This window comes from Desmodus rotundus, chromosome 3, assembly GCF_022682495.2.
Source record: "Desmodus rotundus isolate HL8 chromosome 3, HLdesRot8A.1, whole genome shotgun sequence".
Classification (NCBI taxonomy): Eukaryota; Metazoa; Chordata; class Mammalia; order Chiroptera; family Phyllostomidae; genus Desmodus; species Desmodus rotundus.
Window position 1 is genome coordinate 85,266,121 of NC_071389.1, and position 20,584 is coordinate 85,286,704.

General features: G+C 42.8%; 1 protein-coding gene across 6 annotated transcripts in view; it reads left to right on the forward strand.

Moving 5' to 3' along the window:
- RREB1 (ras responsive element binding protein 1) overlaps nt 1–20,584 on the forward strand; it is a 175,046-nt gene that overhangs the window by 115,637 nt on the left and 38,825 nt on the right. For all 6 annotated transcript variants that reach the window (XM_024552288.4, XM_045189096.3, XM_024552287.3 and 3 more), the window contains exons 7-8: nt 19,645–19,789; nt 20,355–20,491. In XM_024552288.4, the coding sequence (XP_024408056.2) occupies nt 19,645–19,789; nt 20,355–20,491 (282 nt within the window). The remainder of the gene's footprint in view (nt 1–19,644; nt 19,790–20,354; nt 20,492–20,584) is intronic.

Consider the following 20,584-nt stretch of genomic DNA (forward strand, 5'->3'; position numbering starts at 1 on the left):
CTCGTGAGTTTCATAATTTTAATTCTTACATTTAAATCTACGATCTATTTTGGGTTAATATTTGCATATAGTATAGTCTTTTGCACTATTTATTGGAAAGACTTTTCTTTCCCCATTGAATTGTCTTGCTACCCTTGTCAAATGACCATAAATGCAAGTGAGGATTTATATTTGTACTCTGAGTTCTGCTCCATTGGTCTATATGTCTTTTCTTGAGGCTAACACTATATATGAATACAGTCGCTTTTTGGTAAGTTTTGAAATCAGGAGGTACGGATCCTCTAACTTAGATCTTTTTCAAGATTGTTTTGGCTATTCTGTGTTGCTTACATTTCCATATTAATTTTAGGATTAGCTTTTAAGTTCTTTCCAAAAAGGCAGCTGGGATAATTATAGGGATTGCAAAACATGTAGATCTATTTGGGGGCATTGCCATCAAAATATTAAATTTTTGATCATAGGGTATTTTCCGTTTATGTAGATCTTACTGGATTTCTTTCAACTATGTTTTATAGTTTTTTTCAGAGTACAGGTTTTATATTTTGTTGAATTTATTCCTAAGCGTTTTATTCTTTTTCGTGGTATTGTAAGTGGAGTTGTTTTCTAATTTTATTTTTTGATTCTGTATAAAAAATAATCATTGCTAGTGTATAAAAATACAATTCAGACTTTGTATTGATCTCACTTCCTGCAACCTTTCTGGCCTTCTTTACTCATTCTAATTGTTACTTAGTGAATTCCTTAGGCTTTTCTGTATGCAAGATCATGTCATCTGCAAGTGGAGATAGTTTTATTTCTTTCTTTGAAACTAATCATGTGCCTTTTATTTATTTTTCTTGCCTGCTAGCCCTCACTAGATCCTCTACCACAATGTTAACCCAGAAGTGAAGAGAATGGACATCTTCGTCTTGTTTCTGATCTTAGGGAGAAAGCATTCAGCCTTTTCCCATTAAATATGGTGGTAGGTGTGGGTTTGTCATAAATGCCCTTTATTGGTTTTGAGGTTCCTTTCTACTCCTGGTTGGCTGATGTTTTTTTAATCATGAAAGAGTGTTGGATTTTGTCAAGTGCTTTTTCTGTATCTACTGAGATGGTCAAGTTGAGTTTGTCTTTTAAAGATTCTATTCTCTTTTGGGTGGTAAACTAACTTTATTCCTGGGGTAAATCCCATTTGGTCACAATGTGTAATCATTTTCATATATTGATGGATTTGATTTGCTAGTATTTTGTTAAAGATCTTTTGCCTATATTTGTGAGAGATACTCGTCTATATTATTCTTTTCTTAGGATGTCCTTAACTGGCTTTTGTATCAGGATAATACAAGCCTCATAAAGTGAGTATTTCCTCTTCCTCTGTTTTTTGAAAGACTTTGTGAAGAGTTGCTGTTAATTCTTCTTTAAATATTCGGTGGAATTCACTGGTGGAGCCATGTGGGCTTTTCTTTCTGAGAAGTTTTTAAATTACTAATTTATTCTCTTTACTTGATAGGTCTGTTCACATTTTCTATTTCTTCTTGAGTCAGTGTCAGTAGTTTATGTCTTTTCTGGGAATTTGGCCATTTGTATGTCATCTAATTGGTTGGTGTACAGTTGTTCTCCGTATTCTGCCCCCTTATAGTCCATTTTATTCTGTAAAGCCAGTACTATAGCACATTTTTTCATTAAGATACATTTCTCACTTGTGAACAGTGTGTATTGGAGTTGTTGGTAAATTACTGTTTATAAATATATTTTTTAAAGCAGGCCTTCGTGATAATTGTGTAATTTGGGGTTTTGTTCTAACTTTATTTACGGTGAGACATCTTGATTTGGACGAGAGGACTAATTATTGGGGACCAAGTTCTATTTCTGCTTCTAATTCTGCAGAACTGTGAAGAAATCTCTTAATATGTCTGTACTTTAACAACGTGGCAAAATGAGGTAAAACCTCGTTTAGAACTTGCGCTCAAGAACGCAGTGTTTGTGAAAACTTTCTGAAGGCTCATGGTGTGCTGTGGGAACATTGGCGGTGGAGGGTGCTTCTCAGTTTGTGTCGTCAGAGCTGAAGCCTCTTACATCTGTAAGAGGTGTGCCACTCTCAGCTTTGTGACCCTGGACAGGTTATTTGACCTTCCTGTGCCTCAGTCACTTCATTTGTAGACCTGTTACTAACATGGGGACATTGTGGTGACTCGTGAACTAATAGATGCAGAGATTTAGGGTGATGTTTGTTAAGCAGTGCTTATAAATAAACGGTCACTAATATTATTGTTATGTGCCACTGAGGGAAATACCGAGTAAGCATTCACAGAGTCCAGAGAATAAATTAAGAGGTTGTTTTTGTTTTGCTTTTTGCTACTTGAAATCTATAATTTAAATAACAAAAAAACTTACTTAGAATGTTTGAGTTGATCACACTGTATTTATTTTATGTTCTCTGCAGAAAATTGCAAATAATGGGTTAAAAGAATATTTGGTTTTTGGTGATCAATCACAATGATTAACATCTTCATTTGTTGGTGAAATTTTACTTTTGAAAAAAATTATGAAAATGGGAAAACAGTTTCAAAAATCTGCCATAGAGAGTGGAGTTAGATTTATTTGTCCCAGTGGATCTGTACTCGAATCTGAAACTCAAATGGTGAGCAGATACCTGTGTAACATTAATCAGGGGCCAGAGCTGCCCTGGGACGTGTGTGTGCAGGAATGAAACAAAATCGAATTGTGAAAACCCAAACTGATTAGCTGTATCCTCCTCACTTGATTTTGAAAGCATGGAAGGAAGTCACTCTACCGTGAGTTTTGTGCTGAAGACCTAAGTTCTTTTTCTCATTTTCCTTCTGTTGTTTCTGCTGCCTGAAGTCTGTGGATCAGCTAGGATTGAGGAGAGCCGGAGCTGGCTGGGGCCTGGAGCCCCTGCTGAGCTGCGTGGTTAGAGACCCTCCAGCCTGCGCTTCCCTCAGAGCCCTGAGCACACAGCCCCCACCTGCCAGTGTCCGTATTCATCTTGTTAACCTGCTTGCTCTAGACCCTACTTTTTCTACAGCTTCATATGCTCTTTGATTCTCAGTCTCTCCTCTGAGCACCACAGGCTGAGTAGAGCCCCTGCTCTGACAGGGCTCCCGTTGTGTGGATTTCAAGATGCATTTCTCCAAGGTTCGATTCCACAAGGTTGCTCAGGAGCACGGTGCATTTTGAAGCACATAGTGCACCTGCCCCAGCCTCCTGTTCAGCCCCCTCCCCCAACCCTGTCTGAAGGTCGCCTGCACATGCACATGTGACACATATCTCCGAGTGTGCACATTCCTCCAGGTGAGCCTTGCCTGCCAGTGTTTACTGTGAGCGGCTGCTGTGAGAGACACGTCTGGGCTCCACCCCAGTCTGTGTTACTGCAGCTCTCAAAGGATTCACTATACAACACGTATAATGAGGACCCCAGGAACTCCATCCTTTTCAGTTTCAGGTTATTCTTAACTGATGTGGAGGTACTCTCTGTAGTCACCCACTTCATAGAACAACTCATTTTATTTCCTTTGACTAGTCATTTTTTGTTAGTTATCTTTGTTTATAAGGTGAGTCCATGTTTTTGTAATTTTCCTTTGTTTTAGTTTTACGAGAAGACCATCAGCACCTAACTCAGCTGAACTGTTAGTAAAGAAAACAAACTTCACACAATCAGTAGCAGCGTATGAACTTAGGTGTGATCGTGTTGACAGTTGCATTGTAGCTCCGATAAAGTCCATGACTTCTTACAATTTAACTTTAGCAAATAAATTTAAATTATATTTGCAAAGTAATTCCATATTTGGTAAGTAGGGAGACAAGAGTGTTGCAAATTCCAGCTCATTTTGAAAAAGGATGGGGAAGAGACCATCTCAGCTTATTACTGTATCTGGTATAGTATTTCAAGCTGCCACTTCCCTGTCTGCGGATTTTTGTGTTTTTGAGGTTTGACAATCCTTTATCCCAAACCTTTCTAACCACAGCCTAGTTCCTGAGCGGAATAACAGGTCACCATCAAGTACAAAATATGTATCGTGGAAACATCACTGTGGCTCCAGCTTTTAACTTCCCAGAACTCTTTATCAGTTGCTCCCACGTTGAAAATTTGGATTCAGCGGTGCTCGTCTTCCAAAACAAACTTGGGAAACTGAGCCAGAGCCCGCCCTCAGGAGAGCTGGATGTAGGAAAAAGGGCACTGAGCTTGGCTATTTGCAAAACTTTCCAGAAAGTGCTGGGCTGCAGAGCTGTGAAGTAGTGATGATACTTGACAGAGAGGATTGAAACAGACCTCATTTGGAAGAAATCCTGTCTCTGAAATGGGTGTCTTTTTGTTTGTTTGTGTCTGTTTGTTTGTTGCAAAGTGTGTACCTGCCTTGGGAAAATAGAAAATTAACTCCCACTTTGCTCCTTGTTTTACAAACTATAGACTTTTAAGCTGTAAAAACAGTTGTGGAATGTGTGTGATGGTGAGAACACTCTGAAGACTCTGGCAGGGGCAAACTTCCCTGACTGACTTCCCCATTTGTTCTCCAGAGAGCAGGGACGTGTGCTCATTTCTGCTGTGGCATCAGGAGAGTGAAGAGGAGGGAGGGAACCCCCTGGAACATCCTCTAGTAGTTTGCCGTGGACTTCTTTCGTCATGCAGTAAGCGTGACTTTTTCTGTTACTAAGTAAGGTACATAGACCCTGAGGATGCTGTTGGGTAATGGACAGTCTTCAGAAACAGAGGTTTGTGTGTTCCTGTTATTCTGGAAGAAAACATTAGCTGCACAGCAGTGCGACCTACCCCATGACAAATGAGGCCGTGATGTCTCTGAATTTAGCACGCTGCTCTCTGATGCTTAGGCAGATCCAGCCCCTGACATATATAACTGAACTTGGGTATTTGAACCGGTGGCCAGCATTAAAGGACAGAAGGAGCAGAGGTAGGACACTCACTCAGAAGGGGATAGTCACTTCTTTACCCTCAGAGCCCAGCAAGGAGAAGGGCTCCGTGAACCTCTGCCATGGGAACACCAAATTTAAAGACACGCTGTACCTAGCACTGGTACTTGCTACTTTTCAGGAGTGGAGCTGACCACTCAAAGGCTCAGCTAGTTCCACCTTGAAATGAGTCTTATCACCAGGTGCCTGCTCCCCTGACCAAAGGAATCCAGTGTGCTAGTCCACATGGGTTTGTATACACGAAACTTTAATGGTATAGACCCAGGGTAACCATGTGAACTGGCCTGGACATGTGACCCTTGCATGTGGTGGGTATTCAGTGAATATTTGGCCATTTCCTGGGTATCCAGGCAGTTTCTCTACATTTAGTACTCTGTGTACTGAAATAGACATAACTCCCAGGTATAGTTTAAAAAACATTTCTTTAATAAGTGTTGAAACTCTTCTCTTTGTAACCAGAAAAAAATTCTACAGTGTTGTTTGATTATAATTAAATGTTTTTGGCCTTTCTTTACATCTCGTTCACTGGAGTTGAAACCTGTTTGCTTTTATTCTAACTTCAGTAGTGGTTTATATGAAGGCAGCCTGTCTGTGTGTCCTCTCTGGTAGGGCCAATAATGATGCTGCACAGAATGGCGAAGGGAGCTTTCTTTTCATCGTCTTTGACAGGGTGACATTTTGCTCACAGATTTTGTTATTGTCAGAATTAAATGCTATAATATATGCCCACGCCTCTGGTTCACATAGATACTCAATTGTAGTTCCCTTCCTTTCTCGTCTCCCTTAGGAAAACTTAATGCATCAGTCCCTCTGCGTGCTGGTAAACAAGAGTATTTTCAAGGCCAAGAAAATAGACTGTTGTGCCCTTCAACCTTGACGGTACCCAACAGTCTGAGAACAGTGTATCATAGGCTGTGTGCCTTATGCATAAATTTCCTCTACCAAATTGTGCAGATCTTTATTATTTGAACACCTTTTGGGGGATTTCTTGTTTTATGGTGTTCTTACATTTTTCACGTGGATTAGCACTTATCCTATTAGATCACCATCCGTGGTCCCTTTCAGAATTCCTTACATTTTAGAAATCTGCACAAAGTAGGAAGCTACCACTGTTCCCTGAGAAAAAGGACAGGTCAGTGGAGACAGCGAATCATGACGTTGTACACCTGAAACTAATATAATGCTATGTCAGTTGTACCTCAGTTTAAAAATAAGAATAGGTCAGAATCCTGTGACTCACCACAGGATTTTACTATTCCAGTAAGATAAAAAGCATAAGGAAATCGCAGAACTGGAAGTTGACCCATTTCAATTGATAGTCTTGTGCTGCCTCTCTTGTGTTTGCTGACATTCTCTAAAACAGTTTCCCTTCCACTTTGGTTTTTTTTTTTTTCTTTTCCAGTATCCACTAACAATCAGAATAGTTTATTTTTCTTTGAAAGGACATTTTGAAAACTGTGCTCACTTTTGAGCCTGCATTTTCTCTGAAGGACAGGCCAAAGAGCTCACTCATAAGACTGCCTAAGCTCAGCACACCAGGGGAGCCTTTTTCATCCTTGAAATGATTCTCGAATTTACAACCTGCTTCATAATTAGTTTGTTATCATTTGGCTGACTAGATACTGATGTTTATAAGTCAGGTCCTCTTCTGTTTTGGCAGAGGTGGTTGTGCATTTGTTTTTTGGAGGTTAAGCAGATGCCAAAAAAAAAAAATTGTTCTTGCATCCAGGCAGTATGGTCATTTTGACATATCTTGTTGAAATATTTCAAAAACTCAGTTGCACCAGGGAAGACTGATGAATGGCATCACAGTCTGGAGCACCTCAGCTTGCCCGCACTTGAACAGCCTGGCATTTGTGAGAGCTAGAAATTAGGTCACAGAAAGGAAGGTATGTGTTTGCTGGGGGTAGGAGGAGGAGTGGAGAGCTGGCCGCTGCTCCAGAGTGCCCGTTCCCCTCTCCCACCGTGCCACTCCCTGCTGTCTTAAGCACTTTCAATAGATCCGGAGTGTGGGTCCAGTTTAGTGTTAAAATACGAAAGTACAGAAGTACAGAGAGGAGAACGAGCCTGGTCACCAGTGTCAGATCACAGACGTAAACCTGCAGGTGCTGGCGGCAGTCCCACCACAGCACGTCCTGGTTTATGCCTTGCATTTTTCCCCCTTTGTTTAAATATTCAACCTGTCCAACCTGTTTGGGCTGAACAAGCTGGTGCTAGCAAACATCTAAACATGCCCACTCACTGTCAACGTTTTTCTGATTTGTTAAGGAAGGTGATTAGCAACAAAATCTGCCCCCCAACACACGCACTAAAAATTGAACAAGCTGCACGGAAATCTCAGTATATATATGCAGCACGTTGGGTTCCACTCACTCCTCATGGGCGTGTGTGTCGTGCCCATGGGCCTTTCTCCTCTGTGTCCTCCTAGATGCTGGGTTGATGGAGAGCTTGTTGGCCTTCAGTGGGGAGAGATTTTGTATTTCCTCAAACCAGAGATTCAGTTGCATAATGGGTTCCTTGGTATGTGGTGTTAGCACTTAATTCTTCATGCTTATATAGCCCAGCTCACCTGGAAGGATTGTTCTAGTTGCACAGGTGGGAGAACTGAGGTCTGCAATGTTATGGGGTTCAGCTGAGAAGTGAAGTGACCTCGGCCCCTCTCCCTGGAGCACGTCACTTGGTGACTTGTCGCCTGTGGCAAGTGGAGGTCCGTGTGCACCACCTTAATCCCAGTTTTGAGAAACGGCAGCTGCACTGCTGCAGTCAGGCAAGGGCATTGGTCTTCACAGGTGACATTTCTCTTTGGATTCATTTGCATCATTTCTCTCTCATAGTTGGACTGATTCTGGTACCCTGTTCCTCTTCAGCTCTTTCTCACAGCCTCTAAATAATGTGATATGTGTCCCCATTGTGGTGCTGTCTTTCCTCTTCTCCACACTCCTTCCCTGCTCCCACCACCCAGCCTCCCAGGTGCCTCTGTGGCAGCAGGCCCTCTCGAAGAGCCCCACCGAACTAACATTACTCGTTCCTCTTTTGGAAGCAGCTGAGGAGCAGCAAATAGTGACTTGGCACCACCTTATTATGGTGATAATCATCTCTTCCTCCTCTGTAAGAAGAAAGAGGATGTGAATGACTAGCTTCTGCCATCTTAAGAAAGCTAAAGCTAATTCCCTCAGGGCTGAAGTGAGAAGAAGTGTCAGTGACCAGTGACTTGAGCGTTTCCATTCTACCCTGGATCTAAGGTTTGGGGGTTGGCCTAACTATAGTTTTTTAGCTGTTTGCCACAGAAGGGCTTTCTCCAGCTGTGGAGATGGGATTGCTTCTCTCAGGGGTAATGGCTCTGAGAATGTCAACTTCAGATAGGCTTCATCATGTGGTAAGGGAGCCTTGCTGCAAGGCCAGCTGTGGGTATGGGATTGGGACCCCAGGCTGTATGAGAAGATTGAAGAAATGGAGGGAGTATAGCCTGGGGAAGGAGAGCCCATTCCAATATAGCACCTGCCCAGAAATATCTAAGGGAAGGTGGTAACCTTCTACTTGCTTCTCTGGATTAACACAGGGAAGGTCCAGGCCATTTTCAGCTCTGCATGAATGAGGGGGTTCTCTTTGGGTGAGATGGAGGTCAACTCATTCTACCTCTGAGGTCTTTTGTTTGTTTTTTAAGAATTTGTGATTTTTACATGGATATATGGACAATGTATTTTTGTAGGTATTATATAAATAGGTATCCAGGGGGCCAAACAGGTTATGAAGCATGTTGTAACAAATGAAATTTTGTTTTAGTAAAACAAGGGAAGGCAAAGGAAAAATAGTTCAGGAGGGTTTCGGGTGTACTGATTCAAAGGCATGGTAGTTAGGAACAGGGTCTAGAGTCAAGATTATTTTTAAGGTTGATATTTATTGACATGGGCCACCTGCCAGGCTCTCCTGCACTGTATCTGAAAGTTGGGAGAGGAGGAAGGAACCTCAGGATGGGCAGTGAAGGGCCCTCTGTTTTCCAAGTAGATGGTCAATAACTGGAAAACGTACCTTGATTCTATTCTGAGGTCAGCAGCTTCCAGTATCAGCAAAGAAGTGGGGGGGAAGAATGCAATAGCTGAAACGTTACTTTTCTCCTAACTGAAGGATGGCTGAGAGATTGGGAACATTGAGGGGTAAACGTTCTTCAGGCATCATCCTCCCAGCTCTGTCCATCAACAAGAAAGTATTTATACCAAGGTCTTACATGAGACCAAGACGAGGAAAGAATTGCCTTCTCTGTCATGACCAAGGAGACAGGCGCTGATGGAGCAGGAGCACAGGATGGAGTGGGGGTTCTGGCTGAAACTGCACCCTGGAGTTGGGGTTGGTGAGCAGCTCTGGTCTGAGGAGCAGGAGAGGGAGAGAGTGCAAATACATTTGTGAAACTGAACCCCTGGCACATCCCTACTTTGGATTAAGATTCCTTAACTTTTTATACAGTTTCAGTTGATGGCACCACTAGAGTGTCAGGCTGCATTCAACAAGGCAGCATGTGGAATGTGGTCTTTCAGACACCTCCCTCATCTTCTGCCCAGTGTAGGCAAAGGCAGCAGGAGTGAGCTTGAGTATCAAGACCAAGGTGCAAACCTCCCCTTCATTCTGGCCCGTGCTGGTTACACTGCCTGTGTCAAAGGACGTGGGCTCTCACTGGCTTGTATTGGGGTGGGGAACATAATCTCCAGAGCCTTGGGAGCAGCCTGGTGGAGGCATCCCCACAGCCAACCTGCAGATAGCAGAAACACCTCCCTGAGGTAGGCACTTCATGCTAAGCTGACTTGAGATGTTTCTGAGAGTTCTCTCTCCTTGGTCAGCAAGGCTGCTCACACCATTGTCCAGCCTTCCTCCGCACCCAGGCGGAGCTGGTGTGACCTGCCTTCTGGATAAGCATGACTGAACCTGAGTAACACCCAAATTACTAGAAGGTGCCTTTGAGCTCACAGGTGGGGTCACACTGGGAAAGGCCAATGCTCTGCCATCTTGTCCCCAGCCCCGTGTACACCTCCGTCTTCACTACCCTGCCCCTCGTTTGGTGCACAGGACTCTGTTGACATTACAAGTATCACAGCTCCCTTCCCTTCAACTCCCCGCTCCTGCACATCTGTTACAGAAACAAACACAAACCTTTCTGGAGGCTTTTCTTTGGCTCAAAACGTAGGTTGCAGAGCTGTGATGCTTTCAAATCTCATTCATTCTCTCTTTGGTTGTCACATGGCTTTGCTGGGAAAGCAAAGGTAGCACAGGGCACGGGTAGGACTGGGGAAATGCCCAGAACCAGGCTGTAAAAACCTGTTTGGAACCTGTTGACCTCAGTCTGTGGGCCCTGAGCAGTGCTGACTACTATTTGTGTACAGTTTGTGTCCCGTGTCTGAAAGAGTGACCTTTTTTATAATGCCATTCACTCAGAGGATGAAATAATTCAATTCCTAGGTAAATAAAATCCATGAGGAAATTAAGACTGAAAAGTTAGCAAATGTTGGAAGTATGTAAATCTCTCCTGAGCTTTGACCTTCACATGTAAGTTAGATACAGAAACACCTGAAGAATGTTTGAGACTTGCCTTGAGGACACCTTCTACTAGTTGAGAGTTTTCTAAAGGATTTTACCCTAAAAATAATTTTATGAATGTTAAACTTTAAACTTTTTTTTGTTATGTATTTGTACCTGGTAAACATGTGCAGGGACTACTGGTGACCCTGGGAGAGGCTTAATGCTTATATCCAAAAAATGTCAGCATCTTAGAAAGTTAACCAGGTCCGTGAACAGTGTAAAGGGTTAGAATTTTCTTGTCATCCATTGGCCTTCACACTTGAGTATCACCTGGAGGGCTTGTGGGAAACCCAGGACACTGGGGTCAGGCCTGAGAACTTACCTTTGTAAAAGGCTCCAGGGGGATGCTGATGCTGCTGGTTAGAGGACCATGGTTTGAAAACCAGTGCTTTTCGGACAGGTGTCCCCAACCTCCAGACCGAGGGCTGGTGCTGGTCCAAGCCTGTTATAGGAACTGGGTCACACAGCAGGAGTGAGCTTGAATGTAATGCCCTTGAATCATCCCAAAACCATCCCCCCAGACCCTGGTCCATGGAAAAACTGTCTTCCATGAAACCGGACCCTGGTGCCAAAAAGCTTGGGAACCGCTGCTCTAAGAGACTGGTTGTATTCTCCTGGGACATTTTACAGATGTGAAAACTGAAGCTGAGGTCACCTAAGTAACTTGGGGAGTCTACATGGTTACTAGATGGTAGAACCAGAATATGGCATCCGACATGTCTCACACTCCCAGACTGCCCACGCCTTCACTGCCATCACAAGGTCTCTGTGTCTCCTACACTATCTTCCCACACACATTTGCTTTTTTTCATACATCCCGATTCTTGATTGCTTCTCAGAGCAAGCCAGTGCTTGAATGGTCAAGAGTTTACTTCTATTCCCAAGTCTACAGATTTGCATACCTAAGAAAGGTCAGCAGAAAGTTACCGATTTGGAACTGGAAATGAGGATGTTCAGGGAGGGAGGGTAGGAGGGATGTGCTTTAGAAATGGATCTGTGTCCTTTGAAGTACTGTTGTACAAGGTGTATTTGGTTTAACTCTGATACATTCCTTATTCTCACAGACAGCCTACCCTAGCTACAATGGATCTTTTCACATTTTAGAAAATAAATGATTTTATCCACAGGAGTAACACTTTGAGTTGAAAATCAGCATCCATCCTAAAATTCAAAGTAGGCTCCTATCAGTGCTAGAAAGTACTCAGACTTTTTTCCTAGTTCAAGAAACATCTTCAATGTTAGGGTGGTCGGTGATGCGGGCTGTGAAAGAATTCACAAAGAGAAGAAAGTGTGTAAAAACTTTATTCTGTACACTTTCTTCTCTCTGTGAATTCTTTCACAGCCTGCGTCACCGACCACCCTAACATGCAATATTAGTTTTGAGTCATTACTGTAAAAGCTCCTTGGGTGCCATGAATGGGAGAAAGCCTCACTTGACTCCTGAAAGAATTCTGATAAAATTCCTTCCTTAGACCACAGTGTGGCAGGATTGCTACTATTGAAGTGGCTTGCCTCTAAAAGAAAATTCTAGAATTTTATGCCAAAAACAGATGCTTGTTTTGCATTTATGGTAATTCCTTTCTGCTATGAAAGTAGGTATAGTTTTAAATGCCCAAACACAGATTAACCCCAATAGAGAAAACATCAGCATGTGTCCTAAGTGTTCACATTTGGGGTGTTTTTCATTAAAGTCTCTTCAGTATATAGCACTGTTTACAGTTTCGTATCAGGTTTGCTCAGAGTAAATCCTAGTAAAGCAAATTATTAGCTGTCTTAGAGACTGAGGACATATGTTGTAGTGATGCTGAAAGTGTAACAGATGTTCTGCATTTACTTCATCCTTCCTTCCGTTCAGTGATTCAACACTTACTCACTAGTTTATTTATCCATTCAGGTATTTTGGCAGGTATTTATTGACTACCTACTATGTGCCACCAGGGGGCTATTGCAAAGAAGTATACTTCACCATACCAACATTGCATATTTTTCATCCTTGCCAATCTGGAAAGTGTGAGGAAACAGTAACTGTTCAGATGCAGAATGGAGGAGACATGGCTTGGTAGCAGTTTGAATGAAGAAATCACAGGGCTCTTATGAACTGAGGGTATAATGTTGCTGTGAAACGCGTAGGGAAACCCCAGCTCTGTTTACAGAGCCACCGGAAGGTGGTCTTGGCCCTGTGGCTCTCACTCTCACACCACATCCAAATTGCTCTTCACTTCTGATCCAACATTTTGTGAAGGGCAGTTACCAGCTGGAGAGTACTCCAAGGTTAACAGTGATTGGTATAATTAACAGACTTGAGCTTGAGCTAGGGGAAGCTGGCTAAAGGAGCTGGAGTTGTTCGATTTGGAGGTCATTTTGGAGAAAGGCAGTCATCATCCCGAACCATTGGAAGGGCTGCCATGTATAAAAGAATGTAGACCGATTCCATGTTGCCCATGAGGACAGATAGACATTCAAAGGAAAGATGGAATTTTGACTCAAGGTTGGGAAGATGACTTTAACAATTAGCACTGCTGAAATGGAGAAGTCCTTGTGGCTGGAAGTATTTAGTCAGAATTGAATGCATATATCCAAAAAAAAAGGGGGAGAAGACTTTCTGTGCTGAGTGGGAAGTTGGGTATCATCCCAGCTCCCTTCCAATTCTGAGATTCATTGTAATTTATTGATTCTTAGGGCACATGGAAATTAGATGAACTAGCCCTTGAAATAAAACCTGAGAGAAAAATAGATCCAAGTCTTCCTCGGTTTTGGCCATGTTCTGTGGGAGAAAAGCCATGACTGACTCATGGTGACTCGCCCCACTTCCTGTGAGGGTATGGGAAGAAATGGACAGCTAGAGACCAGGGAAGGAAAGTAGGGGTCAGGTGGGGAGTACTGTTAACCACAGACCACAGTCAACTCCAGAAATGGTTGGAACTCCCAACCCTGGCAGCTCAACTGTTGACTGAAGCCTGCAGCTGTTGGTCCCCGTGTAGCTGAAAGGACAGATTGGGAATGCCCTGTGTCTTGGCCAGCACATGGAAATTTAACCCTAGAATGGATATTGCTTGAGCTTCAAACCTGGGCCTCCAACTGGGCACAGTCCAAAAACAGGAGTGGGTTGATGTGTTCGCCAGCCTCATACTTGCCACCAACCCCTCAAGACTGCTCTAATCTGCTTTCTTCTCCCTGCCTTTGACAGCCATGCAGTTCCAGGGCAGTCCCAGTTTTTTCAGAATAAGACAGGCAGGATTTGAGGTGGGGAATGTTCTTGCCTGACCTTGGACCCTTCACTCCTTGTTGAAATTTTTTTAGTGTTTGATATCAGATGCTAGGCCTTGGGCCACAGTTGCTCAGAAAGGCAGTGTCCAGACTCAGATTCGAGCCCTAAGATTGTAGCCCATGATCCAGAACACAGATCCAGAGGCTTGGCCTTGGGAGGCAATCTGGAGGGGAGGCATAGACTTGAGTCGGCACACTGAGGTCCATCCCATCCCAGTTATGAGGCCCTGGGTGTGTCAGCCTCTCCACACCTCAACAGCCTCATCTGCGAAATGGAAATAATAATCTGTGTCAGTTTCCTACCAGATACCGAGTGCTAGTCCTAGTCCCTCTTTTTCCTCTCTGTGAAAACAACTTGTCATAAGTCCTAATAACTACATAATAAAGTATCATTTTGCAAATAGTGTCATGTGATAGAAAAGGTGCAACTTGACAGGAGCTGGTGAACAACTGACAACCTCTGGTTTGCAGTATTCTCACAGGTTATTGTAGCCTCATGTTCATCTGTACAAGTAGCCTACTGACTATTGAAAAGGGTATTCGAGTTATTTATTGAAAGGATAGGTTTCATACTAATTTGCATCCCTTAGTATTATCATACTTCCTCAATTCTTAGGTGCTATGAAAAAAAATCATTTACCTTTCTAAAGTTGGAATGTGCCATACATTCAATGTCAAAAGAAACTTGCCAGCCTTTCTTTTTCCCTTCCAAACACTGATGATCTCCTTAAATAACCTTAGAATGCAGCAGGTACTTAGAATAAGGCTATTTGTTTTCATTAACTTTCCCAAGGCTTTAGGTGACCTGGAGTTAATGATAAAGCATCCTTTCCTAATAATCTAAGCAAGAATTCTGTGGATGTGGACATTATGGTTGGGATTCTTTTCCATTTTGTCCCACTGGATCTTTCTGCTCCGCCACACCAATTCCCCCTAGCAGGACAGAGATTTGACCTGAGCCTTCTTCTCTGAGGCCCATTTCCTCAAGCGTTAGGCCACATCTAACCTGCCTTTGAAGGTTGGGCTGGTGCTCTTTAGGCAGGGGCTAATCTTCTAGAGTGTGTCTGTAGAACCAGAACAGGGGAGGTCAGCATCTTAACCTCCACAAGCTCAGCAACAAGGACTCACAGGTATCGCAGAGCAGGGTTATATGAGGGAAAGGCACTCTACTTTAGCTGTCATTGAGATGGTGGCCTGAGAGCCTGTATTGCTGCTGCTTCTGGTTCACCAGCTTCTTTGCCTTTTCATCTTCATCCTGTCTCCTTTGAAGATGGCCCAGCAGAAAATCAGCTGAACTACTTTTTTCTAAGAATTTTTTTTTAAGATTTTATTTATTTTTAGAGAGAAAGAGAGGGAGAGAAACATCAATGTGTGGTTGCCTCTTGCATGCCCCCTACTGGGGACGTGGCCTGCAACCCAGGCATGTGCCCTGACTATGAATCGAACCAGCAATCCTTTGGTTCACAGGTCAGTGATCAATCCACTGAGCCACACCAGCCAGGGCTGAACTTCTTTTTACAAGTGTGACAGGTTAGTTTATAAAAACTTGGTTGTTTTTCCCATTCCTAAGAACTTCTCCAGTACAGTAATCTTGTAAAAGTTATTTATAAAAAGCCATGGCTGCCTTCTGACATCTGGCATTTTAACCCCAGTCAAAGATGATGGTGCTGATTGTCATCAGGAAAACTAAACCTTTTATGTCACTAAACAAGGAAATGGAGATGACTGTCTTTGTAATGTCGTTTTTTCTTTTCCTCCATGTCTTGGGACCTTGTTCTTAGGATGTTTGTTTTAGAACTTGTCAAGTTAGGTCACTTTAAATCAGGTATCCATAAAACTTTTTGGAACCCATAAAACTCTTTACTGTAATATGTATGTTCCTAGTGTCATAGATGGCGGGGTTGCAGCATGTAACCTACTGATTTTATTGTCCCAGCTCTTCGCATGAGCTATTAACCCATGTAATGCTACATGGACAACATGGAAAGGGTTTTGGGCCTTAATATATTATTGCAACCCAGATATTTTTTCAGTCAGCACTTCTCAAATTTGCCCCCCAACATTTTTCAGAAGGCAGAAGAGAGAGAACACACAGTACTGGTAGAGGTGGGGTGGGCTATGAGGGCAAATACAGAGTGATTACTTATTTTATGAACTAGTGGTGTCTGGGAATTCTTTATTCTATAGAATTATGTGTCCTAAAAATACAGGGTCTGGCAGAAGTAACTGCCTGTTTGAATGTGGTTGGTAGGGTAATAATATAGCTGTAATAATTTATAGTTTTAATCTGAATATTTCACCTAAAATGTCATAAATGGCATTATTTGTGCCAGACCTTGTAGCATTGGATTGGCCAAACAGTCTGTATGATTTTTTTCTGAAAAGTAGAACACATTTTTTATTTTCATCAATAACTTAATTGATTTGGATATTTTGAATATGTTGGCATTTTCCTGTTCCTGCATGATATAATGTTGATTGTTCTCAATTAATGTCTCAATTTGATTGTTATCAACTTCAACTTGTCTACCCAACCGTAGAGCATTGTCCAGCGAGAAATCTCCAGCACGAAACTTCACAAATCACTTTTGACACGTTTGATCAGTCACAGCACCTTCTCCATCTACTGCACAAATCTTTTTTTCTTTGCATTTTTACCTGTCTTGAAATAATAAAGCATGATATGTTAAAAATGTCACTTTTTTCTTCTATCTTTATATTAAAATAGCTACACAAAAATTCAGCAATTTTAATGTTTTCATTTTTTATTATATTTTATTGATTATGCTATTATAGTTGTCCTGATTTTTTCCCCTTTGCCCTCCTCCACCAATCACCGCCTACTCTCTCAAGCAATGCCTCCACCATTGTTCATGTCCACAGGTCATGTACTCCCTTTCCTTTATTGTACTTTACATCCCCATGGCTGTTCTGTATTTCTTAATCCCCTCACCTCTTCACCCATTCCCCCACAACCCCCTCCCATCTGGCAACCATCAAAATGCTCTCTGTGTCCATGATTCTCTTGGTTCTGTTTCTGTTCTTGATTGCTTAGTTTGTTTTTTAGATTCAATTGTTGATAGATACGTATTTTTTGCCATTTTACTGTTCATAATTTTGATCTTTTTCTTAAATAAGTCCCTTTAACATTTCGTATAATAATGGTTGCTGATGATGAACTCCTTTAGTTTATTCTTGTCTGGGAAGCTCTTTATCTACCCTTGGATTCTAAATGATACCTTTGCTGGGTAGAGCAGTCTTGGCTGTAGGTCTCCATTGTTCATGACTTTGAGTATTTCTTGCCAATCCCTTCTGGCCTGCAAAGTTGCTTTTAAGAAATCAGCTGATAGTCTTATGGGAACTCCCCCATAGGTAACTAACTTCTTTTCTCTTAAATTTTTTTTAGATTTTATTTATTTATTTGTAGACAGAGGGAAAGAGGTGGAAAAGAGAGAGGCAGAGAAACACCAGTGTGCAAGAGAAACATCAATTGGTTGCCTCTTACACACTGGGGACCTTGCCCACAACCTAGGAATGTGCCCTGACTGGGAACCGAACTGGTGAACTTTCTGTTCACACTTGAGCATTCAATCCACTAAGCCACACCAGCCAAGGCTCTTGCTGCTTTTAAGATTCTCTCTTTATCTTTAACCTTTGACATTTTAATTATGATGTGTCTTAGAGTGGGCCTCTTTGCATATCTTGCTTGGGACTCTCTGTGCTTCCTGGACTTGCAGACTCGCCTGTCTATTTCCTTGCCCAAATTAGGGAATTTTTCTTTCACTGTTTTTTTAAGTAGAGTTCAAAGTTTTCCCAGAGGCTGTTTATACTATTCTCATTTTGGGGGGGGTTCTTTTTTCTTCTTGTTGTTCTCATTGGTTGTTGTTTGTTTCCTTACATTTCAAATCATTCATTTCTCTGTAAATTGTTCTTTATTTCAATTAGTGTGTCCTTCGTTTCTGACTGGATTTTTTTTTTTTACACTGTTGAGGTCCTCACTAAGTTCCTAGAGCAATGTTTTATCCTTATAACCAATGTTTTGAACTCTACCTCTGATAGATTGCTTATCTCCATTTTGTTTAGCTCTTTTCCTGGAGTTTTGATCTGTTCTTTCATTTGGGCCATGTTTCTTTGTCTTCGCATTTTGGCAGCTTCCCTGTGTTTGTTTCTATGTATTAGGTAGAGTTGCTTTGACTCTGTCTTGGTAGTGTGGCCTAATATAGTGGATGTCCTGAAAGGTCCAGTGGCACAGCTGCCTCTATCACCCAAGCTGGGTCCTCAAGGTTCGCCCTTTGTGTGGGCTGAGTACACCCTCCTCTTGTAGTGGAGCCTTGGTTGCTGTTGGCAGATCAATGCGAGGGATTTACGTAGGCCAGTCAGCTGCAAGGACTGGCTGTGACTGCCGACCACCAACTCCCATCCTCTGTGGAGGATCAGCTGTGCAAGGGGCAGGGTGGTGGTGCTTCAGCATGGTCTGTAGCTGTCCACTTGGTTGGCTGATCCTGGGGGTTCCTGGGTGCTGCAGGCCAAGGTCAGTCACCACTTTCGTTTTGCCCGGGGCACCCTGCCTGAGCTATAAAGCAATCTGAGATGGCTGCTACTTGTGTTGGGCTTGGAGATCCCATGTGAAGCCAAGCTGTGAATCTAGGCTGCCTGCTGCTAATGCCAGGCCTGGAGCTCACTGAAGATAGCTGTTGCTTGTTTGATAGGTTTTAGGAAGCAAGAGCCAGGACCAACCATTCATATGGAAAAGCAGCTTGGGTGAGTCTGTAAGTTGGATGGGAAATAGTCTCTGGGAGTCTCCAGGTCAGGTCAAACAGTGTTAGCCAGTTTGATGGAATCTCAAATATAGCACCAGCTTGCTGGCTCTGTAGGGGGAGGGTTTAGAAAAAGGGACAACGGCCTCTGCTTGTCTTGATGCCAGACACTTCAGTTCCTCCCTGTATACCACTGGTGCCTTTCAAGCTGCTGCTATACCACCTGGTGCTAGAGCTCAGAGGGAGTGAGTCTGAGTAGGAGAGTCTGTGTGTAGGTTCTTTAAGAAGAACTGCTTGGGGCTCCAGCAGTTTCTTCCACTGACTCAATTCCCACTGGTTTTTGCAGCCAGAAGTTGTGGGGACTTATTTTCCTGGCACTGGAACCCTGGCCTGGGGGGCCTGGTGTGGGACTGGGACTGTTCACTCCCAAGATAACCCTTCCAACTTTTTATCTCCCACACCTGGTTGTGGGACCAATCGGCTCCACATCTACACTCCTCCTACCAGTCTGGGTGGATGTGCTTTCCTTAATTCCATAGTTGTAAGACCTCCATTCAGTTCGATATCTGACGGTTCTGAGTGATGGTAGTTCCATATTTTAGTGGTAATTTTGATGTGGTTGTGCGAGGAGGTGAGCCTTGTCTCCCTACGCTGCCATCCTGACTGGAAGTCCTAATACGTTTTTTCTAATGCATGTTGATATGATAGCTGTTATGATACTATCTAACAAAATTGTTTTGAATGACATTAAAGATAACTATGCACTACTAGAGCCGTCTTATGGAAAAAAACAAATGAACATTTTGGCCAACTGAATACATTTTGCCTGATATGAAGAATGGATCATCAAATAGTTACTTTTCATCTCATTAGTGCCAGTGAAGTTCATGAATGTCTCCCAACAGACAACAAAGTATTAGGTGACATTTTTGAATAGCACTTGCAAGAGATTTAAGAGGGTTAAAGGAAGTTATAGGTGTTTAAAGGAGAGAAGTCACTGTACAAATTATACTTCATATCTCTTAGGAAAATTTACGAACATCTAAATATTAAATGTAAAAATTAAAAAGAAATAAACCAACTCAGTGATTGGCTAGATCACATTGTGTGTGTGTGTGTTTTCCAGACACATGAAGATTCATGAGAAGGACCCTAACAGTGCCACAGCTGCAGCCCCTCCATCCCCGCTGAAGCGCAGGCGGCTGTCCTCCAAAAGGAAATTCAGTCACGATGCCGAGTCAGAGAAAGAAGACCCAGCACCTGCTAAAAAGGTCCTCTGCTCCTAGCCTGGATGTGCCTAACCACGGGACTCTTGGGCGAAATACCCCTAGTCTTTATTTTCACAGTTTGGGGTCTTGGCAGCCATCCTCCCTAAGCTTAAGCTTTTGACCTGTTTCCTCCACTGTTTTGTAAGGTGTCTACAGAAAAAAAGAATGCCTGTGCATTTCTCTGTGGAGCCCCCTGGCTGAGCCCACTGATGAAATGAAGAGCTCATCCCATCGCTCCTCTGCTTCTCTTTTTTTCCTAGCTAGAATGGGGGCTTCATATGTGTTAGGGACTCTTTTGTCCTCACTCTTTTATTCCCAGTGTCAGTCAGGTTCTAGGTGCTCTGTAAAATGTGTTGAGAGGATGAGGGAGGGTGGATGGGTAGATGGATGGGTGGTATTTTTAGTGAGTATTCATTGCATGAATGAAAGGCTAGTCAGTAATATCCTAAATACCTAGGAGGTGGTATCCCATTTCTTTAGATAGCCTCTGGATTGAGTAGGCATCTTTCAGAAGCAAACCCATTTGGGAAGCCTCCTTCATGACTTCACTTTTTTCCTTTCCCCTAAGATGGTAGAAGGTGGGCAGTCAGGTGACTTGAAGACAAAGGCTGATGAAGTGTTTCACTGCCCAGTATGTTTCAAGGAGTTCGTTTGCAAGTATGGACTGGAGACCCACATGGAGACCCACTCGGATAACCCACTAAGGTAGGAGAAAGGGTGGGATATACCTACACTCTGGAAAACTCTCCATTCCTGTTTTTCTGGTAGATGACATTCCCTTTTTTGTCACTGCTACAT